Consider the following 23318-nt stretch of genomic DNA (forward strand, 5'->3'; position numbering starts at 1 on the left):
GCACAATGGGGGTCCCAGTCTCATTTTGAGGCCTTGAGGCATCCCTATAATGAAAAAAGCACTGCTTAAAACTGTAAGTATTCTGTATCGTCCTTTAGTCCCTGGGACATACAGCTCAACATGTAAAAACTGGAACTGCAGGAGATGGGCAACGTTACTATGTGGAGTCCATAGCTAAGCCTTCCCCTGAAGCAGCTGGGGATACAGCACTTCTCAGAAGGGTTGTTTTGGGGGTTCTGGGATCCCCACCATCTGAAGCAAAGGAATAGGGGGTCGGCAGTCCTGGCTACAACCAACCTACCTTGGGGTGCTCCTCGGGAACATGCTGTTTGGAAAACTGCGCCAGCTGCACAAGCTCTGGGACCAGCTCTTTGACATCGTAACTGTTGGTACAGTTCACCAGCGTGGAAGCCACAGAGTACAGGATCGTCTTGTCACTTGTCTGCACAGTCAATGGAAACATTGAACTGGATTGGGATGTTGAGGGGACCACTGGTGGTGTGGCGTCACGGCTGGAGAAGCGTTTGGGGTTTAGGACAGTTCTGGGTTTTATAGTGTAGCTTTGGGCAAGTTACTGGACATCTTTGCACTTCATTATCACCACGTTAAGGATGTATAGAGACTTACAAGCAATGCCACAAGAAGTAAGCGACACACAGAGCACTCCGAAGGAAGATACTGTTCAGCTGGTGGACGACTGTTACCAGCTTGGTGGGACATGAAGAGGCATCATATCAGTTCATGAATGATGGTAATAAACACCCCCTCACTTAGTCACCCTCAAGGTTGCCCATCAAGATTATCAACCCATGCAATGTTTGCAAGGCTGGAGGCAGAAGATGGGATTATTTTAGCGTGACAAGGGGCTGTGGAGAGGAGACAGTACCTTGGCTAATTCAAACATGGCTTCCAGGGCTGGCTTATCTTCCACAAAGTCATCTTTCACGTCTGCATCCAGGGTTAGGTACGCCAGACCTTCCACAGCCCACTTCCTGGTGCGGATGTCAATGCTGGTGTTGCACAGCCACCTGAACGAGACAAAAGCTCCATCATTTTACCTGAATGATGAGAACAGATTTACAGGAGAGGAAGAGGCAAAACCCCTAAGGGTGCTGGGGAACTGTGCTTTATTTTTACCGGCATCTTCAGACCCCATGCAGCAGACTCAGGAAACCATAGATCCTAATGGTGAAAGTTATCTTTGGATACAAAGTTCCCCTAGGGAATCTGGGTGGTGGTGGTGTACTTATGCATGTTATAAGAGAGACCTTTAATATATTATCCTTTTAGGCAATAGGATTATCTTCTTTGGTTTCTTAGCTGGTGAGTGAGTGAGGAACCAGATGGACTTTGATGCTAACAAAAGTGAAGTAGGGACGGGCAAACAGAAAATGAGGTATGAGTTCTAGGCATGGATACCTAAACGTTTCCAGAAATGCTAGAAACCTCTGTTCAGTATCATCTATTCTAGATGTTATCAGTGACTCAGTGTTAGTACTTTCCCTCAGTTGACTAAAAAGTTGTCTATGTATCTGAGGACCTCCCCAGTAGAGATGGTACTGAAAAATATTTTGGAAAGAAAGGAGTGGAACACAAGTAACAGGTGAGGAATCCCAAGAGCACCTTCCAGTTCTGCTTACTTTCGGCACTGTTTTGCCAGCTTTTCTGTGGATCCCTCCGCAAATTGTCGCAGGCCATAGTCAGTGCCCCCGGCTGATCCCAGCTTGCAAAGACCCTGAGAAAGAGAATGAAAGGATACCATGTAGCTAGATACAGGAATATGTAACGTTCTCAGAAGTCCAGCTGAAATTTAAGAGAAAGGTAATGAACTGTCTTCCACATAAACGGATACAGATTACAGCAAAGTTCTGTATTGCTTTAAGCAGGTTTTCCATTTATATTTTTGAAGCCCTGACTCCATTCACATTATAGGAATGAAAAGACTTTAGTCCCCGTGCACAAGCCCTAAAAGAAACTGCTATTCCACTGCCTCATGGAGAGGAATCCAAGATGGCAGACACAAGGCGTATGAGACTCTTGTTGCATTACAAAGCTTGTTCTCTGCGGAGACCTGCAAGCTGCCATGCCCTCCTCCTTCCCCAAGCTCTTTAGCGGAGGAACGCGAGTGCAAGCGCTTACGGAGAGTACCCTAGCTGAGCAGCGGATGCTATTACTTCGCAGGATTGCGAACCTAGATTGAATCCAGAGGTAGAGCTCTTCCTAGGACAGGATGACAAAGTGTTGGCAGATAGCAGAGCAGGCTGAGGGCTGAAAACTTACCACGAGAGCTCGAATTTTGATCTTCTCATTCTTGGTCTTCTTGTAGACTTCCTTCAGCAGCGTCACTCCGTTGGTGATGATGAAGGTGGCCCGGCTCAGCTTGGTGGAAGCATGGATGAGGGCCTCCACAGCCACCAGCTGGTCGATCTCCCTTTCAGAGCCACACAAAGCCACCATCATCTCCATGACACCCGTCATGCCCAGCAACTTGTTGCCCAAGTCAAAAGGCCCTTGCATGATCCCAGACACCGTCTGGACGGCATGGAGAGTCTTATCCATGTCCTGAGGGTCAACCTTGCTCCTGGAGGGGGCAGCAGAAAAAAAAATCAGCAGGGGGTGGGATTAGAGGGGGAGACTGCAATGTTATTGTCAGAGCCTCTGGTGCATTACCAGTCTCTTTCCTTGAGGGCCACGCATTGTGGCCACCATCCTCTATCAAACAGGGTTCCATTACCAAACTGGAGTTTAGTCCAGCACCTTTTATCCCGGCGACCAACTCTGAACATCCCCTTATTTTTATCCACAAGATAGGAACAGTGCAGGAAAAAGCAATGTGAGTTTTCCACAATACCCCACCCATGAGTAGAGGAACTTCCTCTGAACTACGGAGACGGAACTACCTTTTAACGCCTTAATACAATCTGGCAGTTAGTTCAAAGAAAAGGACTCCCTCTCTCTTTTCAGGTAATTTGGATGACATGGACACAGGTTCACTCAGAACAGAAATGAAATGTACATTGTGGCCCATTGGAGGAAAGCACCAGACCGGGAGTCAGCCCCAGTTTCTATTCCCAGCTCTACCCTTGACTTGTGTGACCCTTAGTGAGGCACTTCACCTCCCTATATCTCCGTTTATCCATCTGTGGATTAAAAACGCTACGCCACCATGCAAGCGCTTGCAGAGGTATGGGTGAAAAGCACTTTATAAGTGCAAGATGCGGATTACGTCACTCGGAAGAGGGCCTGCGTTCAGTCACTGATGACTGTGCCGTGGCTTGTAGGCTGGATTTCAATGGCAGCCTGAAGAGGAGAGGCTCCGTGTTTCCATTATCAATCTGTTGAACCATTCAGTGTGTAGCGAGGCAGCGTGGCCTCCCTCTGAGCCAGAGTGGGAGGGACCACTTTCTCCACCCAGCTGGGCGGAGTCTGGCCAGCTCTGGCCCTCCCACCGGAAGTTGAGAGGCGGGGCAGGAAGTACAAAAGGCAGAGGTCCTAGCCCAGTAGAGGTAGAGCCAGAGAAGGAGACAGACACGTCCTGCTTGCTGCCGAGCCAGGCGGCGGCCTTGACCTGGGGAGGCCTGAGGCGGAGCTGAAGCTGGTAGGACTGCTGGTGGCCGAATACCCTGACAAACCAGAGACCACTGAGCCAGATCTGGAACTTGGGTAGGAAGTAGCCCAAAGGTTTAGTTGATGGTGTTGTGGCTTAACAGCCAGTCAGTGTGTTGGTGGAGGATCCCAGCTGACCCCTGCCACCCCATGATTGCCTCCCTGCCTGTTTTGCCAGCGCTCCCCTGCCTAAGGGTTAGCACTATAGAGTGTTTACCGGCTCTACCCTGCCTAGGGCCTCTTGACTGTTGGGAATTAACCCTGTTACAAAGGCCGGGACGCTGCACCTGGTGACGTAGTTCTCGCTGCCTAGTGCTTTTCCGGTTGCCTCCTCCCTTGAAGAGCTCTAGCCTGCAAAGAGCTTTTTAACTCCAGTGGAAGAATAAAAGACACGGCACATTTTATTTTGGCCCAGTCCCCACTGCTAAGAATCTGAAAGCATTACACAGCATCTGCTCCAATCTCAAGTCCTTGAGAGCTCGACTCTGCATTTCTGGGTGTCCGTCCCCATGAAGTGCTCCATCCCCGCCCTGACTCACTTGATGTACTCTTCACAGATCTCGCGGAAGTTATCTCGCTCGGGATCACATCGCAGGTCATCATACAGCTTGTTCAGGAGAATGGAAGCGGTCATCCGGGTGTTCTCCGTTAAGGGCAGGCAGTTGGGCAGCTCGGGAACCTGGCCTACGACTTTCAATATCTTTTTTAGACCTGGGACACAGAATTAATAGGGTTTTTAGAGAGGACAGGCATGTGCCAAATTTATGTACTGTGCAGCGGACGTTCTCCTGCACCAAACGGCACAGATGGCAATATTTTCAGACATCTGGCCTATAAACTAACTTAATACAATCTTGTTAATCCTTAGACAAACATGTAAGCAATTGATTTGCTGATGCAAGTAAGGACTACCCATGACAACAAAGTTTGCAGAATTGAGCCGTTAAACAGCAGTCATAAAATTATGGGCAAAACAACATTATCTTCTTCACAGTACTTGTTCATCAACTGGATCTGTCCTTTATTTAAAGAGACCCAAAACCTGCTGCTTTTAGTGGCATGGAGGCCTTGCAATGTTAGAGGAGATTCTGGATTACATTTTCATAATAATCTTTGTTAAAAGAAGGTTAGGGTTGAAGTGTTTCGGTGGAGCCCAGCTCAGCCCCCCAAACACAGGATTTAAAAAAAAAAAAACACAAAAAGTTCTTCCTTTTTGAATAATATCCAGAGTTTGGAGTCTCACCACATCACATTACTTTTCTAGATGGGGATTGTTTTCAATGTCCCTAAGAGAGGACAGTTTGGGAAGTTTTGCTGCACGTGACACACATTCAAGTCTAAGTGTGGGTCAAGGGCATTCACCGCTGTCAATGACGAAGATGGTTCTAGAGTTGTCGGGGATCCTCAGATCCTTTCTTGGTATGTTCTTGCTGAGCAGGTTGAGAGCCTGGTCCCGACCTTGCCCAGACACCTTCTTACTGACCAGCATGTCCAGCAGGTGCATTGTGATCATCTTCAAATCCTTCTTCGTGTCTGCACAAAAGACCAGACAGCAGCAGGTTAAAAGAAGCGGCACTTGGAAGGCGGATTACCCTACTGAATACCGCTTTTGAATGGTTATTTTACTAGAATGCACATGGGGCTGTGTCCTAGCCAATGTGTCAATTTCATACAAGTGCAGAAAAGCATTATGATTGCTCATTCTAATTATGGTTCAGGGGCCTGCAGGTCTTCTGAATAAAGATGTTTTTAACTGTGCTTGTTGCTGGATACTATGTAGCCTAGCCCCCTGGCCTCAGTGTTGCAAATCCACCCACAGGCAACTAAAAGCAGAATTTGCAGGATCTACTGTTCAGTGCAATGGGAACCCGAGATCTCTTCATATCTCGGCCATCATTCAGTGGTTACATAGAATTAATTACCCAGCACCAGAGCGGCTTCTTTCCCATGTTCCTCTTTCTCTCCCTCCCCTGATAAGGAGTCTGTAATGACTTGTAGGAGATTGCAAACAGCCATAGAGATTTCTTCATTATCCACAGCCATCCACATACAAATTTTATCAACTCCCAGGAGGTGAAGGATTGCTGTGGCCTGCCCAGATGAAAGATAGGATTCAGTATTACAGTTCATATGATCTACATAAAGCAATTTACATTTCACACTCATTAAAATGTAACACTTGGCATGGGCAATGAAATAACAGGAGAATATTGAATTTGTCCAATACAGCACAGGGAGTGGTTTTGTACTTCATAAGAACAGACACGAGTCAGACCAAAGGTCCATCTAGCCCAGTATCCTGTCTTCCGACAGTGGCCAATGCCAGGTGCCCCAGAGGGAATGAACAGAACATGTCATCATCAAGTGATCCATTCCCTATAGCCCATTACCAGCTTCTGGCAAACAGAGACCAGGGACACTATCCTTGCCCATCCTGGCTAATAATCATTGATGGACCTATCCTTCATGAATTTATCTAGTTCCTTTTTGAACTCTGTTATTGTCTTGGCCTTCACAACATCCTCTGGCAAGGAGTTCCACAGATTGACTTGTGCATTGTATGAAGAAATACTTATTTTTGTTTGTTTTAAACCTGCTGCCTATTAATTTCGTTTGGTGACCCTAGTTCTTGTGTTATGAGAAGGAATAAATAACACTTCCTTATTCACTTTCTCCACACCAGTCATGATTTTATAGACCTCTATCATATCCCTTCCCCCTCCCGTGAAAAGAGTCATCTCTTTTCCAAGCTGAAAAGTCCCAATCTTATTATCTCCTCATACGGAGGTGTACAATGACTTGTGTGACAGATGAAAGCCCTCGGAAGCACAGCTGCTTCAAAAGATGTGCCAGAAGCCACGGCACAGGGAACATTGATCACATTTTCTATCGGTAAATGAGATCTGTATCTTTGGGGGATAGGGACTGTATTCTGGCTCCATGGCGGGGACCATTAGGGAGCTTCCTACAGGAACTAAAATCAGTGGGGGGTGATTATTGCGAATCCTAGATAGATAACTCCAGAGAAGCACCATGCCTTGGGGTGAATGGCATATATGGTTCAGAGCAGGTCAAGAGGCCCCATGGGCAAATGAAGGGCTTTTGATAGAAAGGGTGAGCCTGAACTGACTAGTGACCCGGCCTTTGATCCTCAGTTTGACATGAGACAGACAGGGGGCCAAACCCTGCTAAAAGGATTTGAAAGATTGGAACATGCCTCTGTCAGAGGTGGGCAAACTATGGCCCGTGGGCCATATCCGGCCCACGGGACCATCCTGCCCGGCCTTGGTCTCCCAGCCCGGCGGGAGGCTAGCCCCGGTTCCTCGCCTGCTGTCCCTCCTCCCCTGCAGCCTCACCTTGCCGCTCTGGGTGGCCGGGCTGCGCGTTCCTTCGGGGCAGTGCAGCAGCATGTCTAGCTCCGGCCAGGCAGCACAGCTGCCAGACATGCTGCTCTGAACGGCATGGTAAGGGGGCCGGGGCTTTGGATAAGGGGCGGGGGGTCCTGCGGGCAGTCAGGGGACAGGGAGCAGGAGGTGGTTGGATGGGGCGGAGCTTCGGGGGCTGGGGGGGGGGCACGGTCAGGGGATGGGGAACAGGGGGGTTGGATAAGTGTGGGAGTCCCGGGGGCCGGTCAGGGGGTGGGGCTGTGGACGGGGTCAGGAGATGGGAAATGGGGAGGGTTGGATAGGTGTGGGGTCCCGTGGGGGCTTGTCAGAGGGCAGGGGTGTGGATAAGGGTCAGGGCAGTCAGGGGACTAGGAGCAGGGGGGTTGGATACTGGGTGGGGTCCCGGGGGGGGTAGTGGTTAGGGGCAGGGGTCCCAGGAGGGGGCAGTTAGGGGACAAGGAGAAGAGGGGGTTGGATGGGTCGGGGGTTCTGAGGGAGGCACTCAGGTGTTGGGAAGTGGGAGGGGGCAGATAGGGGGCGGGGTCCAGGCTGTTTGGGGAGGCACAGCCTTCCCTACCCGGCCCTTCATACAGTTTCGGAACCCCGATGTGGCCCTCGGGCCAAAAAGTTTGCTCACCCCGATCTAAGTAGACGGTCTGTTTTTATAGAATGTTTTCTGTCATGCTTTGGTCCTAAATAAAATGTACGGAGCTCAGCGAAAGCTGACTGGTCACTACTAGACAGTGCTGTCTCTAGTGGGGTTGTACGTACCCACACGTGCAGCCACACAAATATGGTTTCAATCTCTCAACTGCTTATTCCGTCTGTGACGGAGTAGGGAGCATTAACCTGGTAACGTTGCAGGCGAGTTTTACTAGTTTACGGTCTTCTGCTAACACGGGGCGTGGCTCCGTTTCCCTGGGGAGCTGCACCAGTACTAGATGGGGATGGGAAATAAGGGTGTGACTTCACTGAGGGATGATATTTGACGACTAGCACATAAGCGATGGCGGCTGCCCTTCGTAACCTGAGCCCAGGAGGGGGTTGGGGCCAGGTAACACCTTCTGTCCCGGAAACGGGACAAAGGCTGGGGGAGGAGCTGGGGGTGTGGCTTGGTGAGGCAGCAGGAAGGGGCTTCAGTTTGGAGCTAGCTGGGAAGACAGAGGGAGGCCCAGAACCCGGGTCTTTGCTCCCCATCCCCCCAAGAGGGACCTGACTGAGGGGTCCTGTTTTCTGTACCTACAAGCTCTGTTTTAGACTGTGTTCCTGTCATCTAATAAACCTCCTGTTTTACTGGCTGGCTGAGAGTCACGGTGAATCACAGGAAGTGCGGGGTGCAGGGCCCTGACTCCCCCACACTCCATGACACCTTCCAATATTGAAGTCTTACTGCTTATCAGTAGAGTCTGGATTGTCATGAGTCTAAAAGAGGGCTACTTTTTAAATGAGTCATTTGAGGACCACAATATTCACCCGGGTGGGTTAACTTAAAAGGTGGCTCATGGCCCACCAAAACTTTCAGGCTTTTCTAGATACCTTCATCTTCCTCCTCCAGCCTCTGACTTCATCTAATGAAGGTCTTGGCTAATCACCTCCCATCCTTCTCATAGAGACCATGTATCTCACTGCTCTAGCAGGCCACCTCACACCTCTTGGCATGGAGTCCAGGGTCCTGGCTTAACCCACCTTTGGTCACTGCCGCCTCCTACAGGATTGTGGCTGTACACACACCTCATTTCACTGGGGCCGGTGTTAAACCAGCCTCAGTGACATGCTGAAGGATATCTTTGAACCTGAAGTCCAAGAACAGCATCACAGGTTCAGCCTGTCAAGTCTGCACCCTATAAAGGCTAACTTTCACCCGCTGGCTTCTCTGTATTTGATTCCGTGCAAGGTTCGCTTTTCATTTCTCTTTTAGAAACAGATTCAGTTCCACGAACAGCCAGATCATAGGAATTCAAAATTTATTTTTCTTGTCCTTTTAGTAAGACGAGATCGATATGGAAGTAAAAATGGCCATTCTGAAATCGCGAGAAGCAGGTTCCTTTGAGTCCCCCGGGTATAGTGAGAGACGGAGGCAGGATTTCTGAGCCACACGACTTACCCGCGCCCTGTGTCCAGTGCACATGCCCGAAAGGGTCCTTACGGCCGCTAGGATCATCTCCGCATTTTTGGTTTCTATCAGCTGCAGCAGCAGCTTTACCCCATTGTTCTGGAATATCCTCTCGGCTCCTGCTTCCTCCCGCCCCAGAACAATGAGATTGTTCGCAGCCTGGGAAAGAAGTCAGAGGAGCAGTAAGCAAGGAGTGATATCAATGGCTGTTCATTGCCCTCTATGAAAGGATCGTCCCAATCCACATCCTAGCGAATTAGTTGCATTCAGAAGGAGACTTTGCTGCATGAAGGAAGGGAGTGATTTAGGGTAAGTCTACACGGCATGCTTCTTTCAACGGCGTGCAATGTACACATCCTGTCAGAGATACACAGCTGTGTAGATGGAGAGGCACGGCTTTGACCAGTAAAGATGCCTGAAGGACACAAGGTATGTACTGAAGTACATATCCTACACGGCTCTCTTCTCACCCAAGCCGTGCCTGCTGTTTTTAGCAGTGTGGCGTGTCCCATTGCCTCCTTGCTCCTGGAGCCCTTCCCCGTGCTTTTCACTGCAGTGCGTAGCTACACGCACACTAAACGCCGCTGCCAGTGGCGTGTAGCATAGACGTAGCCATAGAGGGGTAAAGAAAAAAAGGGGTAAGGCAATATAGTTGGCTAAGTGAGGTTTTGGAAACTAACCGTTTGCAAATATTTGAAGGCATCACAACTGAAAAGGAATCATGTGGGGTGGGGTGTGTGTGTGTGTGGGGGGGGAATAGCTAGGAATAATGCAGGGAAAGAAAAATTTCCTGACAGCAAGATCTGTTAGGCCAGTGGTTCTCAACCAGGGGTACAGAGGAATTCCAGGGGGTACCTCAACTCATCTAGATATTTGCCTAGTTTTACAACAGGCTACATAAAAAGCACTAGCAAAGTCAGTGCAAACTAGAATTTCACACAACGACTTGTTTATACTGCTCAATATACCATACACTGAAATGTCAGGACAATATTTATATTCCAGTTGATTTATTTTATAATGACATGGTAAAAATGAGAGAGTCAGCAATTAGACATAAAAACACAGAGCACTATTACTGACAGAGTTTGTAAACAAGTAGTTTTTAAGGGAGGTGAAACTTGGGGGAATACAAGACAAATCAGACTCCTGAAAGGGGTACAGTCGTCTGGAAAGGTTGAGAGCCGCGGTGTTAGCTGTGGAATAATGTCCCATGGGAAGTGGAGGGAGCACTCTCTTTGGGCGACATACAACTCAACTGGGCAAAGAGCAGTCCTGCAGGTGGAGCTGGGGTCCTTCCCTTTGAACATCGGCAAACGTTTTGGGGAGGAGGGAGCGGAAGGAAGAGGGGGAATAAGGGATGGGCAGTTAGATTCAGGCCTAAGCTGCAGACACCAGATCTGGTTTTGACTTGAGTTTGTGATCTGGGAGCTTTGTTGGACTTCCAGCGGCTTTGTGGGGCTGTGACTCTGAGCATGTCAGTTCTCACTGAATTCAGCTCCTCCCTTTCCCCCTTCTCTTTGTTCGGGTATCTGGAACCCTATGAATGGCTGGGGAGGTGTAGCGGGGTGAGCACCCGCTCCAGCTGGAAGGGGTTGGAAAAGTCCTGCAGAGGGCTGGGGCAGCGAGCAAAACCCCGGCTGATTGTGGGAAGTGGCTGCAGCTGGGGCCACGCCCCAAACAGACTAACCGGGCCTTATAAGAGGGCCAGGGCAGCAGTCTCTCCTCTAGCTGTGGAGGGAGACAGGTCTGGCTGCTGGACGGGTGAGAGGTACCTGGGAGTGAGGCAGGGCTTTGGAAAAGCCAGAGGAGCAGGGGAGCTCCAACCTGGCTACTCCCCAGGCTGTAGGGCCTGGTTCCAGGGCTCACTGGGTGGTAGAAGAAGACAGCAGGTCAAACCCCCCTTGCTTGTGATGAGTGGCTTTTATACAACTGCAGTCTGCCCCCGTGAGCGGGGGCTAGGTAAGGACTGGCAGTAGCCTAGACTGAGGCAAGGTGGGGGGAGTGGGTGGGAGCTCCCCGGGGAAGGGAGAGCCACAGAGATTGTTGGGGTATTGCCAGGGGGCAGCACCCCAGAGAAAATGGGCATTGGAGTCTGGGAGGGACACGGGGGCCAAGCTGTGGTGGATCACCAGCCTGCAGGGGGCGCTCTGGGCTGGAAATTGAGCTAATTCCCTGGGAGACCAGCAGGAGGCGCTGCAGGTGTGAGTCCAAATGCTCACAGGAGGGCAAGGAAGACTTCTGCTCCTGACTGTGGGCTTTGAAGTCTGACAACGTTAATATCCGTCATCTCCCCAGCCGCCTTTTAAGTCTCACCTTCTCTCGCTTCTCTTTCTCACTGTTCCCATCCAGCAGGATTTCAAACATGTTCTGCACTCTGGCATCGGTGGAGAACTGAACGTGCAGCTGTAGAGGGATGAAAGAACATCACGTGTTAGGCACAAGGGCAGAAACCCGAGGCCGAGTTCCCCCATTTCTGTTTAGGCTGCACCCATCTCTCTCAAACTGCGATATTTTAAACGGTCTGTTAGATCAGCTTCAACCGCACACGGACTTTGGTTTTTGACTTTTGAAAGGTCTCTTTCCACCTCTGCAGCCCAGAGAGTCAGCCCATAAGCTGCTCTCTCTGTGTGGAGTGCAGGCCTTTGAACACATGGCATGTCATCTTCCAGCCCTCTGAGCGACATTTACCAGCTACACTCGGCGGATACGCTTGCTCCGGAGTACAGTGGCACATCTTCAGCGTCAATACACCTGGATGCAAAGCTGTGTGTGCACCGCCCAAGCATTTGGTGCTGCTGCAAAGGCATTTACCTTTTCCTGAATCTTGGCTCCCAGACGCCTCAGGGTCTCCTGGAAGTTTTTGTTGCGGGGCTCAATGGTGGCACACCTCTGGACATCTTTGAAGGCTTGGTCCAACTTCCCCAGGCTCTCCAGAGCCTGGCTGCGCCTGTACAGGGCCTTAATATCCGAAGCATTGATGTCAATCGCTAGGAAAGGGATCAAGTACAAAAAGGCATCAACATTTGCTTCAAAGTCCAGCCGCAAACAGAGGATTCACTAAGACAGTAACGAAGGTACAAGGCACTCAGTTACCCTGTTTCTTCAGTAAACCTATATCCTATCTGATAGCTGACACAGTCAAATGCAATCTGTATATTGGTTTCCAAAAACATGAAATGATGCTTCTAAGAGCAGTGACTTAGTCATTGATTCTTTAAGATGCCTGGTGGGTCTTGCCCACATGTTCAGGGTCTAACTGATTGCCAGATTTGGGGTCAGGAAGGAATTTCCCCCCGGGTCAGATTGGCAGAGACTCTGGGTTGGTTTTTTTTTTTTTTTTGCCTTCTTCTGCAGCCTGGGGCACAGCTCACTTGCCGGTTTAAACTAGAGTAAATGGTGGATTTTTTGTAACTCAAAGTCTTTAAACCACGATCTGAGGACTTCAGTAACTCAGCTAGAGGTTAGGGGTCTCTTACAGGAGTGGGTGGGTGAGGCTCTGTGGCTGCAACGTGCAAGAGGTCAGACTAGAGGATCATGAGGGTCCCTTCTGACTTTAAAGCCTATGAATCTATGTCAGTGTGGAACCCACTTTAGGTGACTGACAACCTGCATCCCACCTGGAAGGTGGGGTTGAGTCATCCAGACTGATCTGACCTACCAGGGATGGTAATACTACTCTCGAACGTGGCATCTGCCCTTGTAGCCCGTTCCAGGGCACAGTACTTAACTAACATCAGGGAGTTACTTCCCAGAGCTCCCTTACAGATTTCCAATTTGGCATGTTCCTGAAGCTGGCAGAGGAGGTAGTTTGTGCTCTGGTGGACTGAGGGGTCCATTGGCCATTTGGTAGCTGATTGATAGGCACTGTGTGATCCATTTTGATATCCGCTGGGAGGAGAGGGCCACCAAGAGATGAGAATACAGTCTGAAGGGCTTTAACATACCAATATAGAATAATAAAGTCCCTGAATGTCCCGAGTGTGGAGTTTCTTCTCCCCAAGCGCAGAATGGGGATTTGGGAGAATACAGGTAAGGGAGGAGACTGTGCCAATGGAACACCGAGACCACGTTAGGCTTAAGTCTCAGAGGAGGTCTCAAAACTCTGTTGCACAAGGGGGTTCAGCCATAAGAGCTCGGCGTTCACTGACCCTTCTAGCCAACGTGATTGCAGCTAAGAGGAGCCTTGAGGGAAGGGGGGTATAAAGAGCATCCCAAAAGCAGCTCTTGCAAGGACGACGTTGAGATCCCAGGCAGGAGGGGGTTCTCGGACGGGTGGGTCAGTGTGCAACAATCCCTTCAAGGATCTTTATACCATGGGAAGAGAGAGCACCAGGTTCCATACGGACATTGCTGGTACTGGAGTGGTCGTCAGTGCCAAGTCTTTATTTGACACAGAGTTCCAGTCCATACTGGTCTTTGGAGTCATGCCAGCTGGTCGGGGCACTCGTAGGGGAGGACTTTACAGGGACCTGATCAGAGGTCGATCTTCTCTCATCTGGGTCCGAGGTTGCCTGCATGCATTTGTCCATCAGGTGAAGCTCAAGGCAGGCGTCCCCATAATCCCACGTCCATGGAGAGACTGTTCAGCGAACAGAACGCCAGTCTGGAATATGGCCCAGTGGTTAGGAGATTAGCCTAGGACTTGAGACCTGGATTCCATTCCCTGCCACGCCACAGACTCCCTGTGTGACCTTAGGCAAGTCACTTAGTCTCTTTGTGCCTCAGTTCCCCATCTGTGAAACGGGGATGACAGTGTAGCCCAGCCTCACAGGGCAGTTGTGAGGATAAATACCCACAGATTGCGAGCTGCTCAAGTACTATGATGATGGGCACTTTATAAGTACCTAAGTTAGCTAGACTCACAATAAAGGCAAAAAAGACAACAGTTGTGGCAGTCAATGAAAGGGATTAAGCCACTGCAAGACAGGCAAGGCTTAGAGCCCACAGGCAGCAAGCGAAACAAAAGGTTTAGTGATTCTGAATTAAAAGGAGAAAAATAATAAGGGGGGAGAAAACGGATTCCAATCGGACTCAGAATCAGAGAAAAAAGGGCTAAGAGATAGTGGGTCAAACATCTCTAATTCCGTCTCACTGCCACGGGTGGAAAGAGGGAACAGAGGGATAGTAGTGGTCACCATGCCCTTGATGTCCTTGGATTTGGGGAGTGGGGAACCATGAGGACATGCGTGGCACAGACGTAGCCCAATGGACACTGCTATTCAAAAGATTCAGATCTTGCGTGCGTGAGGCTCACACGTACCTAGAGTGGGATCCACACTGACACTTGAACATGGATTTTTGTCTAGGGAAGAGTTTTTTTTCCCCTATTAGGACTCTCTGTTGCTTTTTCCCTATAAGTTCACTGAATGGATTTGCCAAAGTAAAAAAAGAACGTCCATTCTGAGTCAGACCAATGGTCCATCGAGCCCAGTATCCTGTCTTCTGACAGTGGCCAATGGCAGGTGCTTCAGGGGGAATGAACAGAACAGACGATCATTGAGTGATCCATCCCCTGTCATCCAGTCCCAGCTTCTGGTGGTCAGAGATTAGGGATACCCAGAGCATGGGGTTTCACCCCTGACCATCTTGGCTAATAGCTATCCTCCAGGAACTTATCTAGTTCTTTTGGAACCCCAATATAGTTTTGGCCTTCACAACATCCCCTGGCAAGGAGTTCCACAGGTTGACTGAGCATTGTGTGAAGTAGTAGTTCCTTTTGTTTGTTTTAAACTTGCTGCCAATTAATTTCATCAGGTGATCCCTGGTTCTTATGTTATGTGAAGGAGTAAACACCACTTTCCTATTCACTTTCTCTAACACCATTCATGATTTTATAGACCTCTATCAGAACATCCCCTTAGTTGTTCAAGCTGAAAAGTCCCAGTCTTTTCAATCTCTCCTCATATGGAAGCTGTTTCGGACCCCTAATAATTTCTGTTGCCCTTCTCTGTACCTTTTCTAATTCTAATATATCTTTTTTCAAATGGGGTGACCAGAACTGCACACAGTATTCAAGATGTGGGCGTACTATGGATTTATATAATGGCATTATGATATTTACTGTCTTATTATCCATCCCTTTCCTAATGAGAGTGCCTTCACTGACGTTTGGGATCTTTTTAATCTTCAGGTTTTTAAGGACACGTTTATCAGTGTAGAAAACTTTCATCCCCCTTTAAGCACAATGGGCATGCAGAGTGGATACCTGTGTTCTTGTTCTCCAGCACTCCCCATTCTATGAGCACATGGAACAGGGATGCTCTCATTTCATTGTAAAGTTAAGAGGATGAACTTTATATGAACTAGTATAGAATCCTGGTATTTAACATTCTAAGCAAAACAATTGTATAGTTAATTTCTTGAACTACACCAAACAGTAAAGCTACAGGAGTACAATAGATAGTTAATTATGGGATACCCTTTTTGTATTTACCTTTTCATTTACGCAAAGCCTAACACCAAACAAATAATAAAATCAGTTAAACTCAAACATTTTTTTTTTTAAAAGCGGACATAAAACCAGATCTGAGAACAGACTAGATGGAGGAGCAAATGCCTGTAGTGAGACTCAAATCCCACGTTTTAGAGCTCTCTTTCTGCTTACCTCTAGAAGCATCCGATGCTGCTTGGGCATAGCTCTCCTGTCAATTCAGAGGGAAGAGAGATTTATTAGCTATAAAGGTGGGCAATAAACACTCTTTCCTTACTGGTACAGAATCATAGAAATGTAGGGCTGAGAAAGGTTGTCACGTAAGACACATTGTAACAGCTTCCAGTACAACCATTGAGCAATGGAGGATCCCCAAAGAACTGGTTCTGCATCATTTCAGGTTTTTCTCCTGGCCTTATCAGCAGCGAAGATGATCAGGCAATCGGCAGGCTTGTGTAGGATGGTCTTTTGTAGAAATCATCACAGCAAGTCATCGTAAACCAGTCTAGTGTGAGTTAGACTCCTTTGATGTGTGTGCTCACAACATATTGTGGATAAGCAGGCACCCAAGTTCATATACTGCAGAGACACGTCTATATAAAAAACTTACACAGAGGCAGAAGGGTCAAGAATTCAGATCCCTCTGCTACCAAAAACCTCTATTGTTTGGGCTAAAGATCTCCCTTAACTGGTAAGCAGCATGGGACCCTTCTCTAGAGGCTGGGCCCAAGGCTAACATTCCTCAGCTAGTACATTATGCCCTGGGAGGCATAGTGGGATGTAGCATCTGGTATTTTTGCTTCACCCTCAAACAAACAGTGTCACCTGGAACTTTGTTGGAATTAACCTCCCCTTGGTAGTGAGTGCTGGCAGAGTTAATACTGCAGGGCTATGGCTCTTTGGCGGGTTGAGAATAACTGAAGGCCTCTGTTTGTATGGTCCCTGCTTTTTAAGAACTTGTTTCCATGTGGTTTGTACTAGGCAGTGTGTTCTAGTCAGATCCTGTTTGTTTCATAGGCAGGAAGCCTCCGACACAAGGACAAGTGACTGAGGACAGTGGCTCAACTCCATTCCCTCCCAGTAAACAAACCCCTCTGGGGGGAAGGAAAACTCAGTGGTTTGAGCATTGGCCTGCTAAACCCAGGGTTGTGAGTTCAATCCTTGAGGGGGCCTTAGGGATCTGGGACAAAAATCTGTCTGGGGATTGGTCCTGCTTTGAGCAGGGAGTTGGACTAGATGACCTCCTGAGGTCCCTTCCAACACTAATCTTCTATGATTTTTAGCCCTTCACACTAGACCTCTACAAATACTTGTCACCAAAGTGACATTATGGCCCAACCAGAAACACTCCATGGAAAGAAAAATGCACTTTAGTGTATCTAGATCAAAGTAACATCTTCGAAATTAGTTGTGACACAGGTGGCTCAAAGCTATTGCACAACACCAGTACCCTGCATGTCCCCGGGGCTCACAAGTTGATATGCTGAAGAGAGCAAAACATTTTGGAACTGGTAGTGCAAGCGGCACTGTTTTCTATATTAAAAATAAAGTGAGCAGATAAGCCCCTCAATGCCCTAAACCCACCTGTCCGCCATCACTAGTTGCTATAATCTTTTACTCCCCCCCCCCCCCCCCCCAATCCAGCCCCAGTTCAGAGGTTCTCATCTCACCTTTTTCAGGAAGCAGGCTGCCCTATTCCTGTACAGCACGGCCTGCAGTGACTTGTCCTTGGTAAGTTTCATGGCTTTGGTGTAGCTGTTAATAGCATTCTCATAGTCGTCGGCCTGAAAATACTTATTGCCTTCCTCCTTCAATTGAACCGGGTCCTCCATCTGGGGAAGGAAGCCACAGTTCAGCCTCTCAATCTTCGGGGCAGTATCAATGTAAGTTAATGCTTTTGTTAATATTTGCAAACGCGCAGCACTTTCTATGCTCAAATACCTGCCTCATAGGGCGCAGGGAAGAGTAAACATCTCCCTTGTACTGATGGAACAGTGATGCATAATGCTGGATAACTAGCGCAGGACAATGCAGCGTGTCAGCATCAGGGTAGCAATACTGGGATGGGGAGTTGCTCTAATTTGTCTCCAAAATCTTTTCACAGTCCTTTCCTGATCATTTTGCTGCCCTGTATTAGGGAGCTAAGCATTATGGAATCAGGGAAGTTGGACTGAATGCGCCAGAGACGAAAGGAACTATTCCTCCATCCACGCTGGATTCTTTCCTAATGTACATTTATTTTAAACAGTAGAAGTCTGGAATTCCAGATCCCAGTGCCTGGGTAGTGTGACAAGGTCAGGCCGGACGGCTGCAGAAGGGGTTGGGAAAACAGGTATGTTCGCCCTAGAATGCTAAAGACCCTTTTCCCCACAAGCTGGGAAGGGGTTACTTCAGGTCAATTAGGGACACCGGAGTCCAATTAAGGGCTGCCTGAAACCAGTTAAAACCTCTCTGGGGAGGGGGTGGGGGAAAAGACAACTGCAAGGCTGGCAGCAGTAGGGAGATCGGCTTCTCCAGTGTGAAAGACTGTGCCCCTCCCCATAGGGGAGACACCCAAACCCAGTGCCTGTTTAGGGGAAGGACTGACACCCCAGGGCCAGCGACAGGACAACTCCTGCCCTAGTGAGGGGGTCAGGGAAAGGTCTCCCCTTTTTTTCAGTGCGTTAGAGACTGTTTTCCCTGGGTTTGGCAGGGGAGCACTCCTCAGGCCTGCCCTGAGGCCTACCAGGAAGGCTCTGAGAAACAAACCCCGAAGAGGGAAGACAGACACGCTCCAGAGTGGGGCTGATTTACCCCAGGCCCCGGCCCTGCCACAGGAGGGAGCGCTAGGTCCGGCGAGGCAGACGGGCTGCCTTGCCACAGTAGTCAAACCTCGAACCAATCTGATCTCATGATCTCCACCCAATGCATGCAGCTTCAGCAAGAGGCCATGCATTGCAGATTTTAACACCAGCACTTACAGCCACTTCACTGAAGGTTAAGGAAGCGGGGGAGAGCAATTGAAAGCTCATATTGCCATCACTTGGGAGAACCAGCCCATTGTCGCTGGAAGTGTAGCTGCTCTTAAAACTGGCCGTGGAGAATGTTGGCAGCCTATTTCCATATATTGATGTATGTGATGCAACTCCAACCAGGAAAGAAGTGGGATTGCTAAAGTGGAGACTAAAAGATAATCTAGGCATGGCCCAACACCTTAATAAATACTCTGCCACTACCTCTAAGCTCTTCATTAGCCTCACTAAAAACTGAGGCAGAGTGGCAAATGGGAATTAGGATATGGAGGTAGAAATTACCACATCCGAGGTGGAAGTCAAACTCAAACATCTTAATGGGACTAAAATCAAGGGCCCTGGATAATCTCCATCCAAGAAATTAAAGGAACTGGCACATGAAATTGCAAGCCCAATAGCAAGGATTTTTAATGAATCTGTAAATGTGGAGGCTGTACCCTATGACTGAAAAATTGCTAATATAGCTCTTATTTTTAAGAAAGGCGGAAAAAGTTACCTGGGAAACTACAGGCCTGTTAGTTTGACTTCAATTGTATGCAAGATTTTGGAACAAATTTTGAATGAGAAAATAGTTAAGGATAGAGGTAATTGGGATAAAATACAAAATGGTTTTACAAAAGGTAGATCGTGCCAGACCAACCTGAGCTCTTTCTTTGAGAAGATAACTGATTTTTTTAGACAAAGGAAATGCAGTAGATCTAATCTACCTGGACGTCAGTAAGGCATTTGACACAGTTCCACGTGGGAAATTATTAGTTGGGGTTAATATGAGAATTGAAAGGTGGATAAGGAACTGGTTAAAGGGGGACTACAATGGGTCATTCCAAAAGGTGAACGGTCAGGCTGGAAGGAACCCCACTGCCTGTCTGGGGTTCTGTCTGCCCCCGCCCCCACTGCCAGTCTGGAGTTCCTGGCCGACGGCCCCGCTCAGCCCGCTGCCAGTCTGGGGTTCTGTCCGCCAGCCCCTGTAAATGTATTACTGGCATGCGAAACCTTAAATTACAGTAAATGAATGAAGACTTGGCATATCACTTCTCAAAGGTTGCCGACCCCTGGTCTATAGTATTACACTGCATTTCTGTGGTGAGTGGAGTGGTTACCCGCTCCTGCCCTGCGGGGCTAGAAACAGCCCAGGAGAGGGCTGTGGCTGGGGCAAGAAGCCTGGGCTGATTGGGGCAAAGTAGGCTTAGCTGGTGCCATGCCCCAATCAGGCCCAGCTGGCCCCTATAAAAGGCTATGAGCCAGAGCCCCAGGCAGTCTCCCTCTGTCTGTAGAGGGAGAAGGGTCTAGCTGCAAGGTGCCAAGAAGGGAACCTAGTTTGGAGCAGGCCTGGGGAAAGGCCTAGGGAGCCAGGGAGCTCTGGCCTAGGAAAGCCCCAGGCTGCAGGCCTGGTAAGGCCCATTAGGTATTGGGTTGCAGGGGGCAGCCCATGGGTAGGCAGAGGCAGCAGGTCCGAACCCCCTTTGCCTATGATGAGTGGCTTACACTGCAGTCTGCCCCAGTGAGCGGGGGCTAGATGGGGACTGGCAGTAGCCGAACACTGAGGCGAAGTAGGGATAGGGGGTGAGGGTTCCCCTGGGAGGAGAAGACCTTGAGGCTGTGAGGGGTACTGCTTGGGGGGCAGCACCCAAGACAAGGGCACCGGGGTCCTGGGAGGGACACAGGACCCGCGGTACGGTGGATCACCAGCCTGCAGAGGGTGCTCTGGATGCTGAGAAAGCTAATTCCCTGAGGACGACCAGCAGGAGGCTCCGCATTGGTGGAGAATGCGGGCACATGCAGTCTGCCCCGATACAAGGGGCTGGGCAAGGACTGTGGACTATTGCCTGAATGTTGAAGGTGGAGACGCAGAGGGTGATGGATCCCTGTTACACCGGGGTCTTTTTTGCTGAGACTCCGGGTGTTGTCCCTGGGTGAGGCTCAGGTCAGTGCCCCAGTGGAAGGGGGCTGATGACCCACAGGACTGCGGGAGGCGCAATGGGTCCTCCAAGGACAGATGGCCCAGCTGGTGGAGGAACAGCGGGCCTTGTGGAAGCTTCTCCGGCGTGTGTTCAGGAGGAACCGCTGAGGGAGGCGCCCGGCCCTAGGGCCAGGAGGCCCAGAACAGAACTAAGGACTTGTTAAGTCTGTGCCAGGCGCGGGCACATAAAACTGGACTGTCCCTACGGGGCTGGGGCCAGGGTTCCTCAACCTGAACTGGGACGGCACCCAGTCCCTCAGACAGCACGCTGGGTAAGGGAACCCAGGCGGCTGTGGGCATATTGGGCCTGTGGGAGGCGGAGCCACCTTTAGCGGGACTGCCCGGCCCCAAGGAACACAACTCAGGGCAATCCAGGAAGGGTTGGCCCAGCGAGGGACAATGGAAAGAAGCAGGAGGCCTTGGCAACACCGAGGTAGGGAGACTGTTGGCATTGCCGGGAACTGGGCCACCTACGGAAAGACTGCCCCCTGGGGGGGAGGGGGAAACGCAGCTGGAGGTGGCAGAGAGAGTGGCTGACTGCCCAGTGGGCCGCCCAGGGGAGGTGGCAGGGACCCTGCGAGAGGGTGGGACCCAGACCATTGCCAGGGAGGTCAATGACCAGGATACCCAAATGGACTGGGCCCAGCAGGAGGCCGGGACCCAGGTGGGGGTGGACAAGGTGACTGTGGGGACCCAGACCCTGAAAGAAGAGGGCATGGGGGACTCAGACCTGCGGACGCGGCTAGAGGCCATGGAGTTGGCCCGCAGGAAGGCCAAAACCCAAACCTGGGGCTGGGAGGCTATGGAAAGGAGGTTGGCGGGCCTGTAGGGATGACCTTGGAGGGCTAACTTCAGGGAGCCCAGGCCGAGAGGCCCCCTTCCCCCAGAGCTGGGGGTTTTGAGGGGCGTGTGTGTGTAGGGGAGTGGTTACCCACTCCTGCCCTGCGGGGCTAGAAACAGCCCAGGAGAGGGCTGGGGCAAGAAGCCTGGGCTGATGGGGCAAAATAGGCTCAGCTGGGGCCATGCCCCAATCAGGCCCAGCTGGCCCCTATAAAAGGCTGAGTCAGAAGCCCAGGCAGTCTCCCTCTGTCTGTAGAGGGAGAAGGGCCTGGCTGCAAGGTGCCATGAAGGGAACCTAGTTTGGAGCAGGGCTGGGGAAAGTCCTAGGAAGCCAGGGAGCACCAGCCTAGGAAAGCCCCAGTCTGCAGGCCTGGTAAAGCCCACTAGGTATTGAGTTGCAGGGGGCAGCCCATGGGTAGGAGAGGCAGCAGGTCCAACCCCCCTTTGCCTATGATGAGTGGCTTACACTGCAGTCTGCCCCAGTGAGCGGAGGGGCTAGATGGGGACTGGCAGTAGTCGAACACTGAGGTGAAGTGGGGATAGGGGGTGGGGGTTCCCCTGGGAGGGGAAGACTGGGGCTGTGAGGGGTACTGCCAGGGGGGCAGCACCCAAGACAAGGCCCCCCGGTCCTGGGAGGGACACAGGGCCAGCAGTAAGGCGGATCACCGGCCTGCAGAGGGCGCTCCTGACGCTGGGAGAGCTAATTCCCTGAGGACGACCAGTAGGAGGCGCTGCAGCGGTGAGTCTTACATAAGCATGAAAGAAGGGGCCAAACTGAAGTTAATTTTGCAAGACAATAAATATGTAATATTTTGTATTTTGGCATTACAGGAAAACATTTTCAGAAGCAAAAACCCCATGCTAGTTTCTTGTCAAAAGTCAAATGTTGACACTGCCATTTTAAAAAAATTCTTATAAAATGTCAACCAACTAATTGTTAACGAAATCCAAAAACAGTCTTTTAAAAATCCAGCCAACAAGGCAAGTAAGAAAAAGGCTAACTAAGGACTTCCTCAGATGAACGACTCATGTTGTCCCTACTCCTAGGAAAGGATTTCTAGAACCAGCTCAAAACACTTTCCACTGCCAGAACTGGTGTACGATTAGTACGCCAATTGGAGTGGTTTGCTAGGCCGAAGCATTTAAAACAAAACCCAAACTGCTCCTCAGCATGAAAGGGGCTGATCTGGCTTTTTAAAAGCATTTAAAGCCAGAAGATCTTCTTCTTAGCAGCCAATTTGTGTGTGTGGGGGGGGAAGCTTAAAACTTAGCACAGGAAGCAGTGGGGTCAGTGTGCATACATCACATGCTGAGAAGACCCTATCTTGCATTTCAGTTCCTAGCCATATTTGGGCAGCATTAGCTGCCCCTGCAGCCTGTCAGTGTCACCTGTCACTGAACTCAGAGTTCCCCACCCCCGCGGCAGAAATGCATTCCAAATAAAAAAGTCAATTCCTTAATGTCCTAAGGCAGTGCATTGCATCCCGCCGGTTCCTGCCCATCCCTGCCCTCCATACCTGGGGTGGAGAATTCAAAATGCTGCGATGGTCACCAGCTTGGGACACTCACTCTGCTTTGCTGAGCCTGCCCACTGGCTTCCTCCCCTTGTACTACAGGGAGAGGCTGGCCTCCCGGGCTTTATATAGCTCCGTGACATGGTCAGGGAGCCCAGGACGGTGAGCCAGTGGTTGGGGGGGAGGTCAGATTTCAAAAGGAAAAGGAGTTTCTTGAATTGGAGGATTCTGATGCCTCCTGCTAAAGAGCCGAAATGCATTTCAAACACCTGCATTGCGGTCGCCGAAAGCTGGACTCTGGGCTTTTTAAATAGGAAAAGCCGACAGCTGGGCTGATGGAACACCCCTGCCCGAAATGCACAGACCCCCTTCCCTGTCTAGCTAAGGAAGCAGGAGACATTTGAGCGTCAGGAGCAAATGGTTTGACTCCTTTAACTGGGGAAAGACCTGGCACC

The 23318-nt window shown here is 50.0% G+C and overlaps 1 protein-coding gene across 5 annotated transcripts in view; it reads right to left on the reverse strand.

The window, feature by feature from the left end:
* UNC45B (unc-45 myosin chaperone B) overlaps positions 1 to 23021 on the reverse strand; it is a 33881-nt gene extending 10860 nt beyond the window's left edge. For 2 of the 5 annotated variants that reach the window (XR_010593794.1, XM_065572991.1), the window contains exons 1-13: positions 22867 to 23021; positions 17209 to 17370; positions 15713 to 15749; positions 11920 to 12095; positions 11422 to 11511; positions 9097 to 9264; positions 5529 to 5697; positions 4969 to 5139; positions 4146 to 4317; positions 2281 to 2581; positions 1641 to 1735; positions 887 to 1028; positions 302 to 442 (exon numbers count right to left, since the gene is read on the reverse strand). Coding sequence is in view for 3 of the 5 variants with exons in the window: in XM_065572991.1 (XP_065429063.1) it covers positions 302 to 442; positions 887 to 1028; positions 1641 to 1735; positions 2281 to 2581; positions 4146 to 4317; positions 4969 to 5139; positions 5529 to 5697; positions 9097 to 9264; positions 11422 to 11511; positions 11920 to 12095; positions 15713 to 15749; positions 17209 to 17370 (1824 nt within the window). In the remaining 2 variants the exon portion in view is untranslated. Of the gene's footprint in view, positions 1 to 301; positions 443 to 886; positions 1029 to 1640; positions 1736 to 2280; positions 2582 to 4145; positions 4318 to 4968; positions 5140 to 5528; positions 5698 to 9096; positions 9265 to 11421; positions 11512 to 11919; positions 12096 to 15712; positions 15750 to 17208; positions 17371 to 17479; positions 17667 to 22866 lie in introns of those variants that run through there. The other 3 variants (XR_010593793.1, XM_065572990.1, XM_065572992.1) reach the window with 3 other exon arrangements.
* Positions 23022 to 23318: the final 297 nt, after the last annotated feature.

Source organism: Chrysemys picta, chromosome 19 (genome assembly GCF_011386835.1).
Source record: "Chrysemys picta bellii isolate R12L10 chromosome 19, ASM1138683v2, whole genome shotgun sequence".
NCBI classification, from domain to species: Eukaryota; Metazoa; Chordata; order Testudines; family Emydidae; genus Chrysemys; species Chrysemys picta.